This window comes from Drosophila takahashii, chromosome 3R (assembly GCF_030179915.1).
Source record: "Drosophila takahashii strain IR98-3 E-12201 chromosome 3R, DtakHiC1v2, whole genome shotgun sequence".
Classification (NCBI taxonomy): Eukaryota; Metazoa; Arthropoda; class Insecta; order Diptera; family Drosophilidae; genus Drosophila; species Drosophila takahashii.
Genome location: NC_091681.1, coordinates 27378977 through 27404001, shown reverse-complemented (window position 1 = coordinate 27404001; position 25025 = coordinate 27378977). Strand labels below are relative to the sequence as shown.

The following is a 25025-nucleotide window of genomic DNA, read 5'->3' as shown; positions in this document are numbered from 1 at the left end:
ATACCAGAAAAAATTCAAACATACGCGCCATTTTTTGGGAATAAACATATAACAGTATAATTAATATAAAAATAACATTGAGATAATACAATACAATCAATAATATAATATAATTTGGTTACTTTGGAAGAGTCTTTTTGAGCTCGAGGGTGGAATACTTGCTGGCCCTTTGGAAAGGTTAAAATTGATCTACGTAAATGTTAAATTCTAAAAACAATTTTCCTATTCTAATTCCCAGATACAAAAAGTTAGGGGGTTCACTCTGTAAATGCTGAAATGATGATTTTTAAGATGGTAAAATAGATACCAGATGACCAATTTAATTGAGATTTAGATATGTAAAGTGTACCAAGCTTAAAATCATAATTTTAGCATTTATCACAGCTGGTGAAATCCCACAAATAAATGGTTAATAAATTGTTATTGCTCGAGGAGTTACGATATCACAGAGGCGTTGGCGGGGCGCTGAGCTGGAGCTTCATCTCGCACAGCTTCTTAATGTGAACCTGGCCGGTGAGCTCCGCCTGGCGCAGGATTCGTCGGATGTCCACCAGTCGCTCGTGCTTGTTGGCCAGCAGATAGGCGGACTTTAGCTGCCCGATGTAGATGTACGAGGAGATCCTCAGCTCCACGCTGCCGATGCGCTTGATCAGGCGGTCCAGCATCTGCTTGGTCTCGGGAGCACTGCTGTGCACGGCGGAGTTGATGGCAATCGACAGGATCTCGTCAGATTCCGCGGAAATGCCACCGCCGCTGTTGCTTCCCATGCAGTCCAGCAGGCGCTCCACCTCGGCCAGGCGCTGATTCCTGGCTAGGTATTTGGCAGTGGCACCAAACACCTTGATGGCAGCCAGCTTGTAGTCCTGCATAATTCTGAAAACATATACATAATATGTTAGATAGATATAAATATAAATATAACCCAGATCAGAATCCTTTCATTCACTCAACCGCATCAACATTATCTCAAACTTAACTCCCGACAACGTCATTAGAATCATCTCATTTCTTGAAAAAGCCCAAATTAAATTCAAAATCTAAATTCAAATAATAAATAAAAATGTATCTAATTCGACACCTTCAAAAAGCCCAAATTAAGCTCAAAATCTAAATTCACAATTATAAAAATAAAAATGTATCTAATTCGACACCTTAGACGAGCTGAAGGCCTTAGCTGCTAGAGCTCTCAATCTTAGTTAGCTTATAGTTTTAACATTAAGTTTGTTTTATATAAATAAATAAATAAATAAATAAATAAATATATAAATAAATAAATAAATAAATAAATAAATAAATAAATAAATAAATAAATAAATAAATAAATAAATAAATAAATAAATAAATAAATAAATAAATAAATAAATAAATAAATAAATAAATAAATAAATAAATAAATAATATAAATATTAGTTGATAAATATAGTAATTTTTTTTACCCATAGGCCAGACCGAAACCTTCGTCTATGTTTTTGCCGCACATCAGGATCAGGATGCACAGCTGGATGCGATCTGCGGCGCCTTCGAACAAGGTGGGCAGGGTACCTCGACTAGACTCAAGTCGGATCTTCAAGAAAACTGACGAAATTTAGTATATAGTTAGAACATTTAAATATCTCCTTACCTGTTTCAGAGTTTGCATAGTTCTAAGCGGCTCATCCGGCGCCTGTTCCCGCTCGCACTTGGCCAAAAACTTGGCCACCTCCAGCTGCCGCCGAATGGTGTTGATGTGCCCGTTGAGAGCCCTGGCATCCATTTGCATGGCGAAGCAGGCACCGCGAACGCTGGCTCCACTGGCCACGCTGCTCCTGCGGCCCTGCTGCCGCTGCAGGTGCTCCCACTCGGCCAGATCCAGCTCCCCCTGGAGGTGCATGTGTGCGGAGAGCAAGTGCTGCGAGTTGGCATGCAGCTTTTGGAAGTTCTCGCACTGCAGGGGGTAGAACTTCACGCACGTCATGCTGGCCCGAATGGGATCCTTCAGGAGGAGCTGCAATTGGTACAGCGAGCTGAGTTGCTGGTTCTGCTCCAGGTGGCGGCAGGTCTGCAGCAGCGGCAGGCGCCAGGCACTCAGTTGGGCGTCGTCCAGCTGATGCAGTTCGTCCATCAGAGCGGTGAGACCGCCGTTGGCCAGTTGCGGCTGGAAGATGTACTGGATGAAGAGATCCGCGTCCAACTGCTGGTGCTGCCAGTAGCGCAGTGCTGCTCGCAGCTCCTCGCGCGACATCAGGAAGTTGAGGATGTCACTGTGGCTGCCGTAGGTAAGCACATAGTGCAGGGATTCCTCGAAGCCGCGCTCCTGTCGACGACTCTCCTCGGTGGCTTGAATTTGGCCGCCATATTGACCCTTTGTTATGCTCTTGAGTCCCGCCAGTGCGTTCATAACATTGAGAGCGGGTTCCTGGAGCGGACGCTGTTGGACGTAGGGCTCCCGACGTCGCGTGAACAGGGAGGCCAGCGAAGTATTCGAGTTGCGGATGAGCGAGGCCCGGTGAAGGGTCTCCGGCTGAGGCTGCGACTGAGGCATTGCGGCTATTAGCTTCAGGATTTCTTGGAGCAGAGGCGGACCACGTTGAGGCCGCTTCCTGGGCAGCAGCACCGCCTCTGTGGAAGCCACTCCAAACATGTTCTTGCAGATGCTGCTATTGAGCTGCTCGCTGGAAAGCCGCGTCATGCAGTGACCGAATTTTTCACGGGCTGAAATCAGTTCAAGTTGATAATGAATAAGTTTTAAAAGGATAAGGACACCAGCTAACCTGCATCGTAGCAGCCAGCTCGAAGGCATGCTAGTCCATGTGCCGCCATTACGCCTGTGGTGGCGAAACCGCACTTCAGATGCACCTCCAGGGCCAAGGCCCAATGCTCCGCCTCCACCAATGCGTCCGCCAGCAGGCGAAGATTGTGGTTGTTGAGTGATCCGGTTGGGATCAGCGACTCGCAGCCCTGCTGCACCACCGCCATGATGATCTCGGAGTGCTCGCGAATGTTCTCCAGCTCTCCTGGGGCGCCACGAACCTATAAAACAATCGGAAATATTACATATATAGTTATTAGGTTTAAACAGCTAACTAACCTTTGCGGCAAAGGCCAGGCAATTGATCATCTTGGCCACCAGACCGTAGTCCACCTCTGGATTGGGCACAATCAGCTTCTCCAGTTTGCGGCAGTGGAAGAGCAGGAGATCCACGCAGCTCCGCTGCTCCACGTGATTGCGAAGGATGGACAAACTGAGGGCCACACTGGGGGCGTGCTCATAGGAGAACTCCTCGCGCAGCAGCTTGTCGTGGGTAATGATACCACTCAGCCTCCATTTACAGGAGTCACTGCTTCCGGAAGACCTTGATCCCGAGCTTACACTCCGCTCACTGGAGGCGCCATCTCTTTGATCCCTGGCAGCCGTGCTGCTGGCACAATCGTTGCAGATGCGCACCTCCAGCTCGTCGTACAGCTCCGGAATTCTTAGCCGATGGGTGGAGCATGCATAGCACACCACTCGTCCACAACGACGGCAATGATGGCGACGCATCAACATGGTGAAAGCAGCCCGCCGACAGCACATGCAGTGCGTGGCCTCCTCGTCCCGCGTCCACTGCTGTCGGTTGGGCGCCTGTTTTGGCATCACGAAGGCGCCGCAAAGGGAGTCCAGTGAGTTCTGAACATCGGTGCCCAGGGAGCCCGGCTCGGAGGCAGCCCTTACATTTGCCACATGGTAATCCAAAGCTTTGCTGGCATAGATTCGCAGCAGCAGGTCCAAGCACTCCTGGCCGACGTAGTGATCCTGCTGGTACGAGTTGAAGTTCAGCAGAATAAACGCCTCCGATGTGGTGTGTCCCAGTTGAAACCTCAGCTTGGCTGGTGTTCCTCCACTTCCCGAAGCCGAAGAAGACTGAACATCATACACATGGCCCGTTTTCTCGAAGCAGTAGGGACAAGGACCCAGTGGCTTCTCCTTTTGCAGCCTGTAGCGAGCCGCATCTAGTAGCTTTCCTAGCATTTCAAACCGGGCATTCATCACCAATTGCTCTACGATGAGGAGGGGATGCCGGAGTAGCTTCCAAAACTGCGATCGCTCATTGGAATCCATTTGACGCAGGAGCTCCAAAGAGAGCTGATAGTTTCGGTACAGACGAGGATCGCGGGCATGACCCTCCAGGTAATCGATCACCCACTGCAGTAGAGGCAGCGATCTAAACTTATCTTTGTGTGTGTCCAGGAAGTTAACCAACGAGGAGGGAGGAAACATCTCCACAATGCCCAAGAGCGACTCATCCAGCTCCTCGCCATCCCGCAATTCCAGGAGAGCATCCAATAGGGTGAGCAGGCACACCCGCTGCTGACCCGCCGATCCGGCCAGGAAAACCACGCGGCTCCACTCGAGGCACAGGCCAAATCGCCGTCGCTGCAGCAGCTGCTCGAAGATCACGTTCGGCGTCTGGCGTCCAAAGTCGTAGGCCTGCGGCCAGCTCTCGAACTGCAGCAGAGCCGACACCCTGGCGTATATCGTTATGTCCGACAGCGTGTGCTCCAGTTCGGAGCGCAGGTAAGGTGGAATCGCCTTGGCCGCCCGCCGGTGCTGCAGAGTTCGTTCTATCAGCTCCTTGGCCTGCTGACTGCTGGGGATGCGGGTGAAGTGCTCTTTGAGCAGGCGGGCACGCAGTCCGAGGTCGCTCATGTGCACCACGAGCTGTATGTTTCGAGGATCTTTCTCCACGAGATCCCCGATCAGCCTGTCAATCCGGCACTCTAAACGCTTGGGAGAATCTAAGGGAAATGAGAGTTTTGTGAGACATAAAATCTATATACATAGTTTAAAATCTACCAACCTGATTGTCCACCAACGCCAAGCAGAAGAATCTGCAGTAGTTGCTCTTGATCCGGCACCAGTTGGTCCAGGATGGCACCTTCCAACTTGTACATATTCAAGGCGGCCAGCACCCGATTGCCGTCGTGCATGGAGGCCAGGATCTCCACCTCGGGCAGATGAACCAGCTGTGCCAGGCAAGAGAAGTTCAATCCAGTCTCGCCATCCGGAAGGTTCCCCAGCTGAATGGCCAGCAATATTTGAGCCAGCAGCTGGTTGTGCTGCGAAATGTAGTTGTGTATTGATTCCTGCTTCTGGGGAGCCACAATGCGTGGCAATCTTTTCGTGGGTTCCTCGCCCAGTTGGGGGCAGATGTTTAGCGCAATCACATGAACGAGATTGAGGTGGAGAGCCGCCACACTCGCCTCGATTTCCAGGGGCGTTATGCCGCACTCGTAGATCAGTTCGCCAATGACTTCGTAGGGATCGTTGCGAAGCAGCTGAGTGGTGTGATACTCCAAATTGGGATCTCTGAGCTGCAGCAGGCGTGCCAGTTGTTGGACATACGTGCAGAAGCGGGCATAGTAGTTGTGACGCGAACGGAGTTGCTGAAACTGACCGGTGTTGGAGCGTAGGTCCTGTCCATGCGAGTAGTCGGCGGGTTCCTTTTGGTAGAGCGTCTGAAAGGCAGCCTCCCGTTGGAGCTGCAAAGCCAGGACTGATGGCCTGAGGGGATAGCTCTTGAGAGACAGCAATTCATTCAGTGCCGGCTGCTGACCAGATCGCTCCAGCAGGCGCATGCACTCGCAGAGATTCTGCAGGAGATTCATGGCTCCAATTTCAGAGGAACCCGCCGAGGAAGACGCATCATCGCTGGGCATCTTCTGCTGCTGCTGGCGTCGAATGACCAGTAACAGGTTGCTGGTAATCTCCCGGTTGAATCCGAGGTTAACAATGAGGTCACTTATGATCAGGGCATTCAGATTGCGCTCCTCGAACTGCTGCAGGAATCCCTGCTGTCCGTTGGAACTGTGTCGCAGGATTAGGGCCTTTAGCTCTGGGCTTTGCTGCAGACGCTGCGCCTGCGCAAAGTTGTCCACCACGCTGATGATCTTGGACAGCTCGAAGCCCTTGGCCGCCACACCCTTGATCTGCTCCACCGTGGTCTCCCCCGAGTTGGCCTGCTGGGCCTCCAAGGCCTGATAGTTGGCATAGATGGTGGCCAGTTTCTGCTTCACCAGCTGCTGCTGCTCCATGAAGTGCAGCTCCCGGTTCAGTTGGCTCTGCTCCAGATGAAAGGTCTGTAAAGAGTTAAAGAGGAAATGAGTATAGTGTACTTTTACTATATTAAAATATTAAATAATCAAATTGTTTAATATTGTTTAAGTCTCTGTAAAACAAATAATCTAAAGATTTGCAGGGCACTGTTATCATTTTGCACACAGCTGTAGCCACCTATTATTCAATTGTTATTACATATTGCAAATTACACTCATAAAAATTAATTTCTAAACTTTAGAAATCTCGCCATTGAATCCTACCTTTGAAAATAGAAAAAAAATTTCTTGTAATTAGAAAATTTGCCTTTGAATATAGAAAACCCTTCTAGATGAAGAAAATTCAAGAAAGAATTTATTAGTTTTTAATGAATGTCTTCGATATTTCTTTATGAGTGTATGAGTCAATATTATATATATTCTATAAAATATGTAAGACGGAATCTCTAGTCCAACAAAGGAAACTGTTATCGGAACATTTCTAGCCACTCACCTCAATGATCTGCTTGACATCGTTGAAATTCTTGAGGGCCAGCGCCATGATGGCCAGTTGCTCTGGCGTGCTGAGCATTTTGGGGATGATGGACCGTTCACATGGAGAAGTGACGCAGGAGTTCTTCCTGCTGAGCAGCTGCGCCCGAGCCCGGAACTGCTCCATGGTGAGTCCTCCATCCGTGGTTGTTTTGGCGGCCACTGCTCCACTGAAGCTGGCTGCCCGTCGCTGCCTCCGGGACTTCCGCCGGTTGAGGCTGGAGGCGTGGTTGCTGCGCTCCCGACTTTCGTCGTCGCTGGAGGCCTTCTCCTTGGCCGCGCTGTGCAGTTGGACCAACTGGAGCAGCTGTTCCGGCTCCAGCAGGCAGCTGATCGATGGCGCCGACTTAATCAGCGACTGCTCGATCTTCTGCAAAACTCCCAGCTTCCACAGGGCCTCGCTAATGGCGTCCACCAAGCGCTGGAATCTCTGCTGGTGCTCCGTGGCGCACTTGAAGTCCTGGGAATGCAGCTTCTTGGTGACAAAGGCCTTCAAGAAAGTAAAGAGTGCCTGCAGCGAGGGCGAGCGGCAGATGAATCCATAGCGGGTGCGCTGGCTGTGGGCAGCAGATGGACGCGGGGGCGAGGCGACGTCATCATCGACGTACTGCTCATCATCATCTTCCTCGTCATCCTCCTCGTCTTCCCTTCTCTTCAGCGGACTCTGCTCCAGCTGCTCCCAGCGCAGGAAGACCAACAGGAAGATGTCCTCCAGCAAAGAGCACAGGGTGCCCAACTGATGCAGTTGCCTCAATTGCCCGGAAAGCTGCACTAGCTTCGCCTTCGTCGTCTGTTCGCCCTGGTCCAGGATCACATTGTACACATGGCAGAGGGCAGTGTAATAGCTCAGGATCTCCACCTCCTGCTGGTGGTGACACTTCAGCGCCGGAGTCTGCTGCTGCCACTTGTAGACGTCCTCGAGCAGGCGGAGCAGCTCTTGGTGCTCGCATCGAATTCCATTTTCGTGGATCACGGAGAGGACGCCCGGCGCCCGCAGCAGTGCATCCACCTTGAGGGTTTTGCTCACCTCCCGCGGACGCAGAAAGTTGAGCAGCGTGGACAGGCGTTGAAAGTCCGCGTAGAAGAACCGATGAACCTCCTGCAACTCCTCGGGCACAGCGCTAACATCAAATTCCCCCAGGAATTTGTCCAGGCAGCCCAGCTCGTCCAAAGTCTGTGCGCCCAGGGCAAACTCGTTCGCCAGTCGCAGGATCAGCAAGGTATTCCTCAGCGTGGGGTCCTGGAAGCACTGAAAGTCCTTCAGCTGCTGGCAAACACTGGCCACGAAGTGCTCCCTTTGGCTGAGCGCCAGCCACAGGACCAAAAGTCTTGTGGGCGCCGCCTCGCTGCACTGCGTCCGCAGGGCCAGCTGCTGCTCCTGCAGCAGATCCTCCAGCAGTTGTCCTTCGCTGCGTGCCAACAGGGCCAGCATTAGATGCTCGCTGGCCACTGATTCACCCACCAGGCGAGTCATTAGCTTCTGCCGAAGTGTGGCCGCCTCCAGAATGCTAGCCGGAAAATTGGCGAGCACACAAAGCGAGCGCGGCGATGAGACATCGCCGTCTAGCAGCTGACGAAGCAAGGTGGCGATTATCTGGCCAATGTGCAGCTTGGAGCGCTCGTGGAGCAGCTGCAGCAGTTGCAGGGCGGGATAGGGCGACGCCTGGAGCACGGATTGCAGGGCGTTTTGGTGGGATTGAATGGGTCCCGTGGATTTGCCATGGAGCCACTGGATGAAGGTCTAAAAGGGTAAAGAATATTAGACCAAGGTTGAGGTTGCTGATGCCCCCAACCAACCTCAAAGACCTGTCGCTGATCCTTGGTCAGCAAGGCCAAAAGCTGTTCCTGCTGGTCGCCCATAGTGGAGGACACCTGTTGCTCCTACGTAGTCCAATCTGCTGTTTTTTCTGTTTTCTACACGGGCCAGTAGTTCATTGTTCGGTCTTCTGACTTCTAAATGGGGGGCTCTCCACCGAGTGATCTTCCACGGCTGATTATCTGGATCTGGGCTATTGTTACAGCTCGTCTTTTGTTTTCGCTGCCGACCGTCTAGCAGCTGTTCTGGCTTCGCACTTCCACTGGCGAGTGATAAGAGAGGCCCGCATATTATCGCGGCGAGCCTGGAGTCGATCAAATAATCCCTCTCCGCCGATCAACCGATCTCCGGAGCAGCCGAATGCAATAACAAAGAATTTAGGTGGCTTACGGCTGCCAGTGATGCGTGTAAGCCGATAGCGAAATGGAAATCGAAGATTTGGCGGGAAATAGCTAAAAAAGAAGCTGTAGTCGGGATATGAGTTAAGGTAAAGGGGTAAAAGCAACCTATAAATCAGACTTTTTCTAATTTAAATAAATTTAATTAAATATTATTGGATTTAATAATACCTCCAGTAAATGTTTTCGTCAAATTCAAGAGCCTTAGATAAATATGCAAATAAAATGGTGCTTGATTTCACATCAGCAGATTTTTATAAGATTTTAAAAAGTTCGCTTTTTATATTTTTAAAATTTGTTTAACAATTTTTAGCTTGTAAAAAAGTCTAGCCGCATCGCTAGATAAATATCGCTCGCCAAAAGCTCATCTCTGGCCGATAGGCGATGCACTCGAATTCAAATTTAGCGCCCAATCCCACCCCTTCAAGGCTTTAATTGGATTAGACCAAGTCCACTGCAGTCAGTGGTTCTCGCATTCTAACTAGTTGGATTTCGTCATCGCACAGAACAGCATGGGCCTGAAATTCCAAAGTAAGCTCAGGAAATAAAATAAATAAATAGTTTTTGAGGTATTGTCGTTGCAGAGATTCTGGTTTTGGGTGGGATTATCATAGGATTCCTGTCAGTCATCGTCATCCTGGTAGGGACACTGCTGAAGAACTCCATACCCAATGTTTTGGCACCGGAGGAGCGGCAATTTGCTTTCGACTATGTGATTGGTGAGTGGAGATTTGGAAAATATTTTGTACTATATTAGAAGTTAGTTATAAAAGGAATCTAGATAAAGTAATGTCATTCATTTTGTTTTATTTTTTTAGTTGGAGCTGGAACTGGAGGCAGCACCCTCACCTCGCTGCTGGCCAAGCACAGCAATGGAAGTGTCCTGCTCGTGGAGGCCGGAGGTCAATTTGGTTTACTCAGTCGGATTCCCCTGCTGACCACTTTCCAGCAGAAGGGCATAAACGACTGGTCCTTCTTGTCCGTGCCGCAGAAGCACTCCTCCAAGGGTCTCATCGAACAGAGGCAGTGCCTCCCGAGGGGCAAAGGACTGGGTGGTTCGGCCAATCTCAACTATATGCTGCACTTTGATGGTCACGCACCGGACTTTGATTCTTGGCGGGACATTCACAATCTCAGCGATTGGGGATGGGACCAGATGAGGTCCTTTATGGCGGCTGCCAAGCCCAAGCCCCCGGATATGTATGAAATTCCTCGCCGTTACTCCAAGTTAACCGAATCCCTTGACGAGGCACAGGCGCAGTTTGCCCACAAGGATTGGATCTTCCGACGGTCTGTGTATAACATAAGGAATGGGTTGCGTCATTCAGTGGTACAGCAGTTCCTAAATCCGATGCTCCATCGCACGAATCTCCGTCTGTTGCCCGATGCTTTGGTGAAGCGGATTCAACTTTCCTCCAGCCCATTTCCCCAAGCCACCTCCATTCTCGTGGGGATTAAGGACGAGGAGAACAGGGAGCAGGAATTCAGCATCGAGGTGAGAAGAGAGTTGATACTCTGCGCTGGAGCTTACCAAACTCCTCAGCTCCTGTTGGCCTCTGGAATCGGAGATATGGGAGTATTGAACAAAATGGGGATTCCCGTTCAGCATAGTTTACCTTTGGTGGGTCACAATCTGCACGATCACTTCAATGTTCCCCTCTTCGTTTCAATGGGAGTTCCTGGTCCTACATTAAACCAAAACACCTTATTGAATCCAATGACCTTGATTAACTACCTTAGTTCGGGAACCGGACCGCTGGGAAACTTTGGAGTGCTGGGAAATGTGGCAAGCTATGGAGGATCAGGAGCCTCGTCCTTTGGGATCACCTTCTTTGGAGCCGGTGCCATCGATGAATCTGCTCTGATGTCAATATCGAATTTTAAGGGCCCAGCCTTCCGGGCCCTCTTTCCACGCTATTATAACGCCTCGCAGGAAGGCTTTGTGGTCATTTCCAGCTGCCTGCAGCCAAGATCACGAGGATCCGTGGGTCTCCTTAACCGGCACATGAGAAGAAATCCCCTGATAGATCCTAACTACCTCAGTAGCGAAGAGGATGTGGTCTGCACAATTAAGGCTATTCGAAGTGCAGTGGAGGTAAATCATATATATACACAGAGAAAAAAAAAAGCAAAAATAATCATCCATCGGGTATTTTTTCATATCAATTTCGGCCCATATGTATTCATATCAAAATGATATTTCCGAACATATGATTTTGTACCATATCGATATGAAATCATACCATTTTGTTATGGAAAAATTGAAATGAAACAATATCAAGTCCATATTGTTCCGTTTTTTTCTTTGTGTAGACTTCCAATAGTTTGACTTAATGGTATCTTCAATTTCAGCTGGTCACTTCAGCTGCCTTTGCTTCACTGCATCCCCGCATCCACTGGCCTCGTCTGCAGGAGTGCTCCAATTTCGGTCCCTTCGAACGGGACTTCTTCGACCACCAACCCTCGGATCACTATCTGGAGTGCCTGATGCGTCACATTGGCCTGGGATCTCATCATCCAGGAGGCACTTGTGCTCTTGGCAGCGTCGTGGACTCGCAGTTGAGATTGCAGGGTGTATCCAATGTGCGAGTGGTGGATGCCAGCGGTAAGTACTCCTATTAATCACAACTTTCGAAATTTTAGGAACAAAAAAAATATTTCCTCTATATTTTCCGAATCCATAAATACTTATGATTATTTATTTTTTCCCAGTCCTGCCCCGTCCCATCTCGGGAAATCCCAACTCGGTGGTCGCAGCTATTGCATTGAGAGCCGCCTCATGGATACTGAAGAGCGAACTGCAGACCGGTGATTTAAAATGAATGAAATTCTCTGTGAGATTAATGCTTTCAAGTTGAGGGACAACCTCACTGAAAAAAACATTCATTTTATTATAAGTCGCATTTGTAAACGTTTAAAGTTTAAACATTTTTAGAATACTTTTAAAGCGAATTCCAAAAACTTTTAAATTCTTTTCCATTTCTCTAAGTCGTTCCATACTTTGTTATAAATCATAGCTACTTAATATTTCAGTAGGTTACTTTTTATTTTAATACTTCAAAAACAATGGTTAATCACAAAATTAAAAATTTTTTTTATTTTTTATTTATAAAAGCATATTATTAAAAAAAACTTTTTTTTTTAATTTAATTCGATTCTTAACTTTTATTTAAGGCGATGAAATAAAAAAATATTTTAAAATCTGTTTATGGAAAATTAAAAAAAGTTTGATTCCTTTTCTTGAAGTGCTCGGTTGATTGCTCTTGCTTTTTCGCCGGTGATCTTGCACTTGATCCCGCTCCGCTACCGCTGCAGTTCTCCTGGCTCTCTGCCAGGTGGTTCTGTGAATGACTATATACGTAGTAAGCCTCGGGTGGCGCATGGCTCCCACTCAGTTCTTGTGCAACTACAATCGGCATCAGTGAAAATTCCGACGGTGTCAATTAGGCGTAACTTTTCGGGAAATGCCGATCTCGTAGTGCAACCTCCGGGATTTGGTTGTGATTGGTGCCGAGATTAAGACGCGGCGCCGGGCTCTTGGCGAATTTTCGAAAGATCAGTTTGCGTACTGGGTGACATAATTGCATACAAGGGGGATCTGTGACGAACCCAGTGGGAGGAATTGGGCCAGAGCTCGCGAAGAGGAGCGATGATCAATGGGACGTTCCCGGAACTGGAGACGGAGGTGTCGTAATTCCCCCGCCCGCCGGCTTAACTAAAGATAGTCGCATCCCCGTGCCCCCCGAAAAACTAAATTACCCCACAATTGATAATTGAGCGGAATTGAATTGAATCACAGCCGCCTAGGCAGAGGCACCCAAATCTGGGCAGCAGCAGCACATGGGCTCAGTGAGCCACCGACAGACCTGAGAGTCGGACACATCCACATCCCATCCAGCTGCCGACCTCCAGCGTAGTTAGTTAGTCGCCATGGCGAGCATCGAGGAGATTCTGGGCGAGCTGCAGCAGTTCGCCTGGCCGGACTATGTGGCCTTCGTTTCGATGTTCCTGCTCTGCATCGGGATTGGCATCTACTTTGGGTTTATGAACAAGTCCGTTTCCGAGGATGACTATATGCTGGGCGGACGGAAGATGCTGGTCATCCCCATCGCCTTCTCCTTAGTGGCCAGCTTTGTGTCCGGGATCACGCTGCTCGGTCTTCCCACCGAGGTCTACTCCTATGGAATCCAGTATCTCTACGTGGCCTGCGGCGTCATCGGCATGGGCGTGGTGATGGGCGTTTTCTACCTACCCGTTTTCCACGACCTGAACATCACCTCCACCTACGAGGTGAGCTTGGTTATCTTTATATATTTATTTGGATTTATCAGAAAATTCTTTGGATTCCTTATAGTATCTGGAGATTCGCTTCGATCGCAGGTTACGTCTTTACGGATCAGTCATGTTTGCCATTATGAATGTGAGTATTAAGAGTGCTTAGGAGCCACTTATTCACTTATCTGCTTCATTGTTCTATGCTTAGAGAGTTCATGGATAAAGTATTTATGCTATTTTAAACAAGTTAATTTGTTATAGATATCTATTTATTTTTAAAATATATTTTTTAAGGTCTTGATATATTAGTAGTATATAGATTAACTTATCTGGTTCATTGTTCTATGATTAGAACGTTCATGGATACGGTATTTCAGCTATTTTCAACAAATTCATTTGTTTTAGATATCTGGGTTTTTTATAGTGCCGTTGGATCCTTTCGTTTATAATGATCCTGCTCTATAAGTAGTAAATAGATTATTTTTTTAATTATGTACATATACCTAAAGCTTAAATTGGACTTGGGTTTCTAAAAAGAGATTAATATATGTAGGTTAAGGTGCGGAAACCTTCTTTAAAAATTATTTTATGTATTATAATATTTCACCTCCTCACCGATCCCAATAATCCCATCCTAGGTGGCCTATCTGCCCATCGTAATCTATGTACCGGCTTTGGCCTTCAACCAGGTGACGGGAATTGGAGTCCATACGATCACGCCGATCGTGTGCATCATCTGTGTCTTCTACACGAGTCTGGGTGGTTTAAAGGCAGTGGTCTGGACCGACGTGGTGCAGGCTGTTTCTATGGTGGGTGCGCTTTCCTTAGTGGCAATAAAGGGCACCCACGACATTGGCGGAGCGGGAGTGGTTCTGGAAAGAGCTTGGAACAGCGATCGCCTGGAAGCACCAGAGTAAGTATACAAGTATGGAATATATTACGGAAATTAATTCTATGTTTTTAAGTCTTCGTATTGATCCCACTGTGCGCCACACTTTTTGGTGCCTGTTCTTCGGAGGGATCGTCTACTGGACGCAGACCAATGCTGTTTCCCAGAACATGATCCAGAGGTACCTGTCCCTTCCATCTCTTGGTGATGCCCGGAAAGCGCTCTGCATCTTCTGCGCCGGCGTGCTCCTCCTGATGGCTCTCTGTGGATACAATGGATTACTGATCTATGCCACCTACCAGAACTGCGATCCCCTGACCACCAAGGTGGGTTTAGTCTTTAGGTATTTCATTTTATTTTAATCATCATGGATCCCATTCCAATTCCAGCTGGCAAAGGCCCGAGATCAACTCCTCCCGCTCTTTGTGATGAAGACGCTGGGTGAACTGCCCGGCATGACGGGACTCTTCATTGCCGGCGTCTTCAGTGCCGCCCTGAGTTCCCTCTCCACCTGCCTCAACTCCATGTCCGCCGTGGTGCTGGAGGATTTCGTCAAGCCGTATGTGAAGAAGCCCCTTTCCAGCTCGGCCATCAACTGGATCATGCGCCTGGTGGTCGTCGGGGTGGGAGCCCTCTGTGTGTGCCTGGTCTACGTGGTGGAGCACATGGGCACTGTCCTCCAGCTGACCATGAGTCTGGAGGCGATTACGAACGGTCCACTGTTTGGCATCTTCACTATAGGACTTTTCCTTCCCTGGATCAATGGAAATGTGTGTATAAATCAATTTAATAATATTGAAAATATTCATTTTATTTATTTTTCAGAGCGCTTTGCTGGGCGGTATAATGGGTGTGATAGCCATGTCCTGGGTGAGTCTAAATGCCCAGTGGGCCATCGCTTCCGGAGCCATTAGTTATCATACCAAAGCGCTGAATGTGGAGCAATGCGACTACAGCTTCAATGTGACCACCAGTCTGGCCAACTCAACTCACCTGGTGGCATCATCTGCAGAGTAGGTTTAATAAATCCCATCAGTAATTATAACTCATGATCCTCGAAATAATAGGGACATCTTTCCGCTTTACCGGATCTCGTATATGTGGTACACCACTTTTGGAGCCTCTATCACCATTATTGTCGCGCTGCTTGGCACCTTGATGTTTGGTAAAAATAATCCCAACAAAGTGGATCCAGTGCTGCTCACCCCCTGCATACGAAAGTTCTTTACCTTAGGCTCGGAAAAGCCCATGGTAAGTACAATAGATCTTAGCTAAATGTATAACTGATTTATTTTGGAATTTTCCACCAGGATGCCTATAAGCCTGACATTCCACTGCAGCACAAGCTCCGTCACGACGAGGTGACCTTATGATCATGCGAACTTTATCCCATTTGGGTTTACCTTAATCTAAAGCTGGGTAACCTAAACAATTTCGATTCCTATTGTAAAGTGAAAATAATTAAATATATATATTTTATGAGTATTTATAACCAAATGTTTCGAATTTTAAATTCCAAAACCAACTCCTAATTCAATTATTTAGAAAATATATAAATGTTTATTCAATCCAAGGGTTAGCAACAATATATAAATACAATTAACACAATTCGACGTACAAAACGTAAAAAAAGAGGGGTTCCTCCAGCTGCATCCTTCTACTTCTGCTGCACCTTGTTGAGCAGGACGAGGCGTTCGCCCTCGGTGAGGTGTTCATAGAAGGTGGGGAAGTGTTCGTTCTGCGCAAAGGTGGTAAGGAACTTTTGCAGATTGTCGGCAATGTCGCCCTGGTAGTTGGTTTCCTTGAGCAGCTCCTGCAGCAGCTGTTCGTCATCGGCGTTATCCTCGTCAGTTTCGAACAGATCGGAGATGTACTTCGGCTTGGCTGCATTTCCAGGCGAGTCATCAGCCTCGCCATCCTCTTCGCTGTCCGTGAGTGGTTCGTCGGTCTTGCTCTCCACGAAGTGCTGGTACTCGGAGATCAGCACCTTGAAGATCTTGACGAGCGCCGGAATGGTGACCCACTTCTGGGTTGTAGCCGCCACGGAGCGGGTACGTCTACGGGTATCTGTGGGGTCGTCGACCAGCTCCTTGAAAGTTATTGTGGTCAAGCGGTTGTCCTGTGTGGCCACTCCATATTCGAAGAGCTTGCAGAGAGCCATAGTGGTGACCTGGGGAAAAGGAAAAGAGTTGATTAGACAAACGTTATCATATATATAATTCTACCCACCTTTCTCTCATAGTTTCCGAAGAATGAGTTCTGGCGTGAAAGCCAGTTCGTAAGCACAAACTGCATCGCTGGCTCTCCGTTTGGTCCGGGAACAGTGGACAGAAAATTGAGCACGGCGTCCATTTGCGTAAGGAACAGATGGGCGAAGATTAACACCAGATTCATGATCACTTTTAGGCACTCGAGGTTCTGCATTTTGCTTATCACAGCCTTCAGGAGCATATCCACGTTCTGGCCCAGCATGCTGCCCATCTTGGTGATAATCGTGATGACGAGGCGTCCCACTTGGCCGGCAGCCGTCATTTCGCTGTTCATGGGATTCAGTAGGACAGAGGCCACCACCTGCATGATGCAGTTGACTCCCTCGCCGTTTTTGTAGCTGCAAATCTGCTCGGGAGAGACATTAATGAAGCTGCGCAGGCACTCGCCGCCGGCCACCATGACGGAATGGTCATCTGTCTGCATGACGCAGCTAATTATGGCGGGAAAGGCTGTCTCCAGCAGAGAGCTGCTGAGCGGCGGCTCAGTGTAGCGCACTATTGTGTTTAGGACATCTAGAGCTATGTCCTGCTTCTCCGTGGAGGCTGCTCCTGTCAGCCCCAAAATGCTCACGATGGTTGGAATGAACTTCTCCTGCAGCGGTCCCAGGCACTCCTTGCGCTGGCACAGCGCTTTGATGAGATCCTGCACCGTTTCCAGCACAAACGGATCCTCGGTGTACTTGAGGAACACAGCAATGGCCAGGGGCGTGATCTTGGCCTGGCTGGCAAAGGCGAATTCAGCATCGAACTGAAAACAAATAGGAGATATTTAATTACATTTAAGGACAATCAATGCTTTTCAATCATTTACCTTAACCATGATGGTCAAGGCCTCCATTAGCAGTGCCAACACGGTGGCCTTGCAACCCGGCACCAAAGCCATGATTCCGTCCAGGAAACCAGGCAACTTAGACACCAACAAGTTGCGCTTTTCTCCCTCGATAGTTTCGTTAGCCTGCAGGAAACCATTCAAAGTGCGAACGGCACTGATTCTCAGGATGTGCGACTTCTCCGGCGACAGGCTGCACAGCGTGACGTCGAGGATCTCGGCCAACATCTGTGGATTGTAGAGGTCCGACTTGGAGTAGGTGCTCAGTGTCCAAAGAGCGCGGCCGACCAGAGGTGGGGATTCCTGGTGAACAAGCAGATTACGAACTATGTTCAAGTAGTTGAGCAGGTCGAAAGTGGAGTCGCCCTCGAGGATGATGTCGCGGAAGGCGTGAACGGCGTCCATGCAGGCCTCCTGGATCTTCCACCAGTTCGGGTTGTTGGCCGCCTTCTCCGCCTCGGCCACGCTGAAGTGCCTGCCCAAGGCCTCCTGCAGTGGCTGAATGGCATTGGCTCCGAACTCGTCGTTAATGGCCTAGAATAATCGGTTAATAAGGTAAGAAGCCTCCATAAAATAAAGCCACCTACCAGTAGAACATCGCGGCCACACATGCGTACGGTCAACTCCACGCCACCGTCATCCTCGTCGTCCACGAACTTCTCGGGATCATCCTGCCAATCCTCTAGCTGCTCCTCGCTCAGCTGAATGTATACGATTGTGATGTAGATGAGATCGGCCAGCACATTCTTGATGCTGCCGCGCAGTTTGTTGCATGTCAGAATGCAGTTGATGAACTCTAGGATCTGGATGATTAGTGTTTGGAAATTGGTCTGCTCGTCATCCTCCTCGCTGTCGCCGCTGGCCAAAGGATTTGTCTCGGTCTGGTTCACCGACACCTTCACGTACGTCTCCGCGATTTGGGTGAGCAGCTGCCAGACAATGGGCAGAACGCGTTCCATGAAGGGGTTTATGTACTTGGGCATCTCGTTGACCAAATGGGTAAACACTAAAGAAGAAAGTTTAGTTTACTTTCTGGGTAAAGAGAAAATTCCACTCACCCTTGATAATCTCGGAGCGGAGGAGGAAACTCGATCCGGCGCCGCTGTTCATGCTCAGGTAATGCATCAGCTTGTCCATGAAGTTGGTCAGAATGGAGCTCATCATGGTGCTCTGCTCATCCTTGTTGGAAATGAGCGTGGCTATGGAGGCGAACAGGGGCTTCAAAATGCGAATGGCCGACACTCGGGTTTTGATGGAGTAATTCTGCTCCGAGTCGAAAATGCGATAGACCTCGGGAATGACCACCGGGCCCAGTTCCTTGATCTGCTCCACGTCGTAGGTGAAGTCCTGCAGGACCTGCATGGCGCCGTGAATGGAGTCCTCGTTGCCGCCCAGGCACTTGACAATGATGTCGAAGAGCTCCGACCAGCCCTGCGGGTAATCCGTGGCCGCTATGGTGGAAATGGTGTGCGCGACCGAGGAGCGGATCTTGGAGTTCGGGTCGTACAGTCCGTTGGGCAGGATGTTGCGTATGGTGCGCTTGGCCTGCTCGCTGGCCATGCAGCCGTTGGTCTTTCCGCCCGCATCCTGGTCATCTGACCAGTGGTTCTCCACATACCGGGTGAGCATCACTATGGCGATCTGACGGAGCGGCAGCTCGTGCGCCTGGTTCATGATGATCTCGGAGAGGTAGACGCCATAGCCTGGGGAGGAATGACAAAGGTTAGACGGAGGAAGCCACCCAAGCCACGCCATCCTGGCTGCCCGCCAAATCACCTTCCGTGTACTCCAGCTGCTTCGTCCGCTTCTCCGCCTGCTGCAGGACCCTCGTGTCCGAGCTGAGCAGGTTCTGCAGCTCCTCGATGATCGCCTGCTTCACGGAATCTCCGCAGTCGTTTTGGAATTGCAGCGACATTCTGCGGCAGCGGTTCACAATAAATTAATTCGCAATGTCCAAAAATTCGCAACAAAAAACCGGCGCGGCGCTATCACATGTAGGCCACGGGCGTTTTGCAACACTATATATTCTATCGATATCAATATTTCGCTGCCGAATTATCGATTTTCAAAGACGATTGTCATCTATTTTTGAAAAGTGATAAGGTTGATTTTTTGTTGACTACTTCCTGAATGTGCTTTTATTTCCATTTTTATTAATGTTTGTTCCTTAAATCGGTAAACAAGTAAATCTAAAATAATCTTACTTATGGAATTCCTTAACATAAAGTGTAGCAAAACTGTTTTCATTTTACCTTAACGAAATATATAACATACCATTTAAGCTCGATTTCATTGAACCTTCATAATTACATTTTATTGATGATCACATCTTTTATTTCTGAACGTAACTTTAATTAAATTTTATTGTGTCGCCAACTTAAACGACTTAACAAAACAATCTTAATACTAAGAATTATACCATTCGTATCACTTTATGCTGTAAATTATATAAATCAACTGATTAACGCCTCGATTCTTTCCGCTAATTTTGCCTTAGTTGACTTGCCCATCGTGACTTCGAAATGCTCCTTTAGAATAAAGTTGAGTTGGGCGACTGTGCAGCTCGTCAGTTTCTCTATTTTGATTAGCTCCTTTACATAGTCCAAGTTCTTGAGCTGCTCCTCGTCGATCTTTGGCATTTTCGGGGCGCTTGCACCGTCTGTCGTGGATTTTGCCGCCCTTTTCTTGGCCGGCTCCATCTCTGGATCGAAGATCTTGTCGTAGTCGGGCAAGAGCTTTTCGATGCGCTTGTCCTGCTGCGTGGTGTCCAGCAGATTATCGATGCTTTTGTTGTCCGTCGTAAAGTCCAGCGAAAGAGCTAGAAGATTCGCTTGCAGGGCGTCCAGACTTGGATCGTTGATCAGATTCGGCTGGTAGTCAACTCGCAGCTTCTTGATGACCTTCTGGAAAAACTCGACGCCCTCGTCGCTTGCCGAATTCCCTGTATCGTTCCAGTCATACATGTCTATGTTCCGAATGTGCTTGGACTCCGGCAAGTAGACGATCTTGAATCCATCGCCGCAGAGCAGCGAGCGATAGTTCTTCTCCTCCTCCTTATTTGGGGCCTCCACCGGCACCAGTGCCACATAGCGCGGCATGGACTTGCGCTTGCACATAAACAGGCAGATGGCTATCTTCTCGCGCGCCAAGCAGCGCTCCCACAAGGCCCGAAACAGACGCTTCGATCCTATGATGCTCTGATCGTCGGGATACATGAAGTTCGAGGGCTTGCTGTAGGTCACTTCTGGCAGAGAGGAGCGGTGCTTGAAGCCCAGCAGCATCATTTGCGGCTTGTGCAGGTTGCGCACCCGGTTCACTTGCTCCGTGCTTATGCGCAGGTTCCTGCCGCCCACGTTGCAACTGTACCAGCCGCCCGTCGACTTGATCTGGTACTCGTGCAGCACTTCCTGCGACTCCTCGTCCTTCTTTTGCACCATTATCACCCGCTTGGTGCTCACCAGGCTGTTGTCCCTGCGCAGGATTTGAACCTTGCGCGGATAGGCGCGTCGCTGAAAGTAGTTGTAGTACTGCACGGACATGGAGAGGTTGGGGCCCAGGTAGAAGCTGAAGTGACCGAGGCAGCGGCGCAGGAAGTCCTGCTTCAGCTTGCGATCTGCCAGGATTTCGCGCAGCATTTGGGCATCTGGTATTTGAAAGGCGTCCATTTCAATGGCTGTAAGCAGATAGGTTTTATTATTAAGTATTATCTATAAGCAATAGTCTTATTTAACGACATTTTCAGTATTGTAAGCTAATCCAAAACCACGCACCAATTGAGCTTCACTTGGACGCGGGTGAATGATTGCTCATGCTTGATCTGCGAAGTCTTCAAACCTCCTAGGCGAAAATTCAACGCCAGCAAGGGGAACAGACTTCGCATTTATGTAATCTTCAACTAACTATACATATCTATCTATTAGATATTAAGATATCTATATAACCTGAAATGTAATTGAACTAAAAATTTTGTAATTAAGAAATGAATTTCAAACAAATGAATTTATTAACTTTAAACCAGAATTATACACTTAGGCATTAATAACAGAATATTAAACTGAATTTATCATTTCAAACTATGGCTGCCCATTCCTGTAGCTTTAGTTTTTAACTTTAAGCAAACAGTATGTGAATAAATAAATAAAATTCCATGACTTACCCCTTGAAAGCGTGATAAACTCCTTGTAGAAAGGCTCATAGTCGAAGTCATCGACCATGGGAATGACATGAAACTCGAACTCTTTGCCCTCCAAATCGTTGGCCTTCTGCAGGGCCGCCTGGAAGTGATCACTGGTCGTCGGATTCGGCACATCGGTCAAGTAAACGATCTTGGCGTTGTTCAGCTTCTTGCCGCACTTCTCCAGCAGCTCGATGCACAGCCGGATCATGTAGTCGAACCTGCCGCGGCCATCGGGCTCTGCCAGGCCGTACACTTGGGCGAACTGCGTCTCCACGCCGCCCATGAACTCCAGGTAGTGCTCCACAATGGGTTTGGTTAGCTGTCGCAGGGGCAGGAAGACGGCGCAGTCCTGCGGCATCACGATGCTGTCCAGGGCGTTCGATTCCAGCGGCGGAGGACTGTGCTTGGTGTTGGCGAAGATGAGTCCGATGAGGTCCTTGTCGTTCACCAGGATTCCGGATATAAAGGCTGTCCGGATGATGTTCAGTGCCTCCATCAGGCGCTCCACGCCGGCGGTCTGCAGATTGGCGTCCACCACGAAGAGCAGGGCCTCCCGGCCGTGGTAGTCCCGTTTCATGGCCACCTCCTCCTCGTCCTCGGAGCCGGACAGCAGGTCCACATCGTTCTCCGGATTCCAGGTGCTCATCCTTTGGTTATTCTTTTTTCGCCAATTTCACAAGCGGGCGCGTTAATCGACGCGGCTGGCTGATATCGATTATCAGCGTATCGATATTAGAGATGACAGTATCGATGGGTGTTTTTAATTATTTAAATTTATAATAAAAAAATAATTATTTTATTGCTGTTTTCTAAATAGCCTAAATTTAATAACCAATTAAAAATATTTAAAATTTAAACAATAAATATTAACTATCGATAACATCGTCTGGCGGGGGCGCCCATCCAATAGTTCCGTCGCAATTTTGACTCATCTCCATCGACTTTTACAGCGGCAGGCTGACCTCCTGGAAATTAAATTGCATTTGCAGACGGCAGGGATAAAGGCATCAGGATGACTGGCATTATGGACTCGGTGGAAATGCCCAAATTACCGGAAAACCAGAAGACCTTCGCCGGCATCCCGGAGGCAGTGTTCCTGGTGAGTGTGGTCCTAACCTACAAGCGTGCAGCACCTGCAGCTGGCGACTGGAGGCTAATCCACGTTCCTTCGGCGATTGCAGGAGGAGATCGACTCGTTTATGGCGCAGCCGGAGAACGAGAACTGCGAGAAGGTGCTGCAGCGACTGGACGAGCAGCACGGCAAGTATCGCTTCATGGCCTACAACCTGGAGGCGAGGCGCCGCAAGCTCAAGTCCCAAATCCCCGACCTCGAGCGCTCCCTGGAGATGGTGAATGTGCTGCGCAAGGAGGACGAGGAGCGCGAGACGCAGTTCCTGCTCAGCGACCAGGTGTTCATCAAAACTTTGGTGCCGCCCACGAAAACAGTCTACCTCTGGCTGGGGGCCAGCGTGATGCTCGAGTACCCGCTGGACGAGGCTGAGGCGCTGCTCAAGCAGAACATCACATCGGCCGTGGGCAACCTGAAGTCGGTGGAGCACGACCAGGACTTTCTGAGGTTAGTTTGGAATCCTCCTTTCCCCAGAGAAAGAACTTTGTTTCAATAAAAACATATCTTTTTCAGGGATCAAATCACAACCACTGAGGTAAATATGGCGCGGGTTTACAACTGGGGCGTGAAAAAGCGGCAGGCCGCTGCCAAGACCACCGCCACCACTCCCTCGTAAGAAGTCGCTCCGCAGTCCCATCAATCCCAAGATCAACATAAAAAAGCAGCTACTGCTTCGTCTCTCGCGTATTATTTATTTCGACAGTTCACCGAAAGGGCTCGGCAGGCATCGCCACCTGCCTTATTCTCGTTCTCCACTGATAACAATAAAACCGCCACACAACGCATCAAGTTGACTCCAAACTAGGTCTCTATTTAGTAGCTTAAAATTCCATAGATTAATGGGTTATTCCTTAAGTTAAATGTGTCTTTTTTGACCATAATGATGTATAAATCACAGGGACCGTTAATAATCGTTATTGGAGATTTTTATTTTAAAAAGACTACTGTGATATTTTGTTTTAAACGTCCGAAATAACTTTATTTTTACTCTTTTTTTACAAAGTATATGCATGTCAACAAATCTAAAAAGCAAATTAAATTTATGTCTATAAAGTGCATAAAACCAGTTAAATTGTTGATTAAAACTTGTACAAATTTCAGTCGATCTTTTAAAATAAAAATCTCAAATAACGATTATTTACGGTCGCTGATAAATAAGTGAAAGATAAGTGGCATTGTAGGATTAAGGGTTCTGTTTATTTCAAATCTATGACCTCAGGCACATGCCCACCTCACTTGACCTCCCACTTCATGGACTGATGCAGGTAGTCTCCATCGGGACTGGCATAGTTCTTGATGGGGGGCGTGGCCACGGGTCCTTTGAGTGAAACGGGCAGCAGCTGGGGATCCACTTCGATGGCAGCCTGGTACAGCTCCTCGGATTCGCGACGGAGCTCGGCCAGAGCCTTGTTTTGTGCCTGCACTAGTCTGTCGATGATCTGGAAGTCGGCCACGCGCTCGTCGTGCTTGTAGTGCGCCCACTGCTTCTTGAGCAGAGCACGTTCCTCCAGCTCAGCGCTGCCCAGTGGGGTTAGTTTCCTTTGCCGTTTGCTGGTTGGGATAGGAAAAGCATTACAATTCTGACTAGTGAGTAAGGTTCAAGGGGAAAACCTACTCCTTTTCATCGATGAGCTCCAGCGGAACCTCCAGCTCCTCCACCGGTTTCAGCTGCCGCGCATTCTTCTCCAGCCGGCGGATCTGCTTCTCGATCTTCTTCTTCTTGCGATCCTCCCGCTGCTTGACGATCTGCGGATCCAGTTTCTTCTTTTTCTTGAGGGGCTCCGCGCAGAGAACGGGAGTCGTGTGAAGACAACGTGCGACGGCGACACCGGCTATTCCGCCACTCCTCTGTAGTCCCAATCTGTGAGGTAGGGTGTTGGCCAACAGTTAGCAGAGATACTTCTGGGGAGCAGGTGCATTCACTCACCTGGCAAAGGCGCCCAGGAGCGACATTTTTAATAAACAAATGTGGAAAAAACCTTTGCGTAATGTACGAACAGCTGTTTTTGTTGTTGTACTCAAATGCTTTAGCGATGGCACAATTTCGATTACTTACTTATCCGGTTAATCGGAAAATAGTGGGTGCACTGGCTAACATTGGATGATGTACTGGCTAAGGGCTGAATGTGCATTTACGGATAACGCGGATAAATACCGAAGTTTCAAACCAAATTGCGTATACGACTCGTATGCCAGATTGAAATTTGCCCAAGGGAATCTGTCTTCCTATTTTCAACTATTTTCTCGTTTAAATACCAATTTTTCATCCTTGATCAATGGCATTTTCTAAACGACATTCTCTTCTTCTATTTAGGATCTCTCATTAGGGATTCCCTGCAAATCTAATACTTTACATTGCGTATATTTTTTTGTTTTCTGGTAGTTGATCTACATACAAACATACCTATAAGCTCATCCTCTTACCTTTCTTTTTCCCCCGCAAGAAACAACAACACCAACAAGTCTATTACTATTTTTATACGATTTTAAAACTTTATTTTTAAAGATGAAAATAAACAATATAGTTTTATTGTGTGTTTTTTGTATTTTTCCTTAGTAAATTTTACATAATTTTTCAATAAAATAAGTTTGTTTTTTTTTCGATTAAAAATGTCATATTGTAGTTTAGTGTTTTCCTC

The 25025-nt window shown here is 48.3% G+C and overlaps 7 protein-coding genes across 8 annotated transcripts; 3 read left to right on the top strand and 4 right to left on the bottom strand.

The window, feature by feature from the left end:
- Positions 1-13: 13 nt before the first annotated feature.
- Sptz (zinc finger FYVE-type containing 26 spastizin) lies at positions 14-8807 on the bottom strand. Its single transcript, XM_017153074.3, has 8 exons — positions 8401-8807; positions 6566-8344; positions 4818-6096; positions 3068-4755; positions 2751-3009; positions 1622-2691; positions 1437-1564; positions 14-873 (listed from the first exon to the last, which is right to left on the bottom strand). Exons 1-8 carry the CDS (start codon positions 8461-8463, stop codon positions 444-446), a joined length of 6696 nt encoding a protein of 2231 aa, XP_017008563.2. The 5' UTR covers positions 8464-8807; the 3' UTR covers positions 14-443.
- A 399-nt stretch (positions 8808-9206) lies between these two features.
- On the top strand, positions 9207-11831 carry ninaG (neither inactivation nor afterpotential protein G). Its single transcript, XM_044395627.2, has 5 exons — positions 9207-9348; positions 9402-9536; positions 9636-10912; positions 11170-11422; positions 11530-11831. Exons 1-5 carry the CDS (start codon positions 9330-9332, stop codon positions 11637-11639), a joined length of 1794 nt encoding a protein of 597 aa, XP_044251562.1. The 5' UTR covers positions 9207-9329; the 3' UTR covers positions 11640-11831.
- Positions 11832-12220: 389 nt separating this feature from the next.
- On the top strand, positions 12221-15466 carry bumpel (brother of rumpel). The gene is made up of 8 exons (XM_017153082.3): positions 12221-13107; positions 13172-13237; positions 13731-14005; positions 14058-14307; positions 14371-14751; positions 14807-14994; positions 15049-15232; positions 15292-15466. The coding sequence occupies exons 1-8, from the start codon at positions 12748-12750 to the stop codon at positions 15352-15354; spliced, it is 1767 nt and encodes a 588-aa protein (XP_017008571.2). The 5' UTR covers positions 12221-12747; the 3' UTR covers positions 15355-15466.
- A 52-nt stretch (positions 15467-15518) lies between these two features.
- Ipo9 (Importin 9) lies at positions 15519-19142 on the bottom strand. Its single transcript, XM_017153081.3, has 6 exons — positions 18857-19142; positions 18139-18783; positions 17668-18086; positions 17063-17614; positions 16211-16999; positions 15519-16151 (listed from the first exon to the last, which is right to left on the bottom strand). The coding sequence occupies exons 1-6, from the start codon at positions 18993-18995 to the stop codon at positions 15639-15641; spliced, it is 3057 nt and encodes a 1018-aa protein (XP_017008570.2). The 5' UTR covers positions 18996-19142; the 3' UTR covers positions 15519-15638.
- A 269-nt stretch (positions 19143-19411) lies between these two features.
- Irbp (Inverted repeat-binding protein) lies at positions 19412-21957 on the bottom strand. 2 transcript variants are annotated; one of them, XM_070216409.1, is made up of 3 exons: positions 21237-21957; positions 20691-20753; positions 19992-20589 (listed from the first exon to the last, which is right to left on the bottom strand). In XM_070216409.1, exons 1-3 carry the CDS (start codon positions 21901-21903, stop codon positions 20135-20137), a joined length of 1185 nt encoding a protein of 394 aa, XP_070072510.1. In that variant the 5' UTR covers positions 21904-21957; the 3' UTR covers positions 19992-20134. The 2 variants fall into 2 exon arrangements, with proteins under 2 accessions (XP_017008581.2, XP_070072510.1); XM_017153092.3 differs by having other exon boundaries at positions 19412-20753.
- Positions 21958-22173: 216 nt separating this feature from the next.
- mgr (prefoldin subunit mgr) lies at positions 22174-23171 on the top strand. The gene is made up of 3 exons (XM_017153054.3): positions 22174-22356; positions 22439-22833; positions 22900-23171. The coding sequence occupies exons 1-3, from the start codon at positions 22270-22272 to the stop codon at positions 23000-23002; spliced, it is 585 nt and encodes a 194-aa protein (XP_017008543.1). The 5' UTR covers positions 22174-22269; the 3' UTR covers positions 23003-23171.
- A 392-nt stretch (positions 23172-23563) lies between these two features.
- Positions 23564-24420, bottom strand: mRpL40 (mitochondrial ribosomal protein L40). Its single transcript, XM_017153056.3, has 3 exons — positions 24314-24420; positions 24002-24247; positions 23564-23937 (listed from the first exon to the last, which is right to left on the bottom strand). The coding sequence occupies exons 1-3, from the start codon at positions 24337-24339 to the stop codon at positions 23619-23621; spliced, it is 591 nt and encodes a 196-aa protein (XP_017008545.1). The 5' UTR covers positions 24340-24420; the 3' UTR covers positions 23564-23618.
- Positions 24421-25025: the final 605 nt, after the last annotated feature.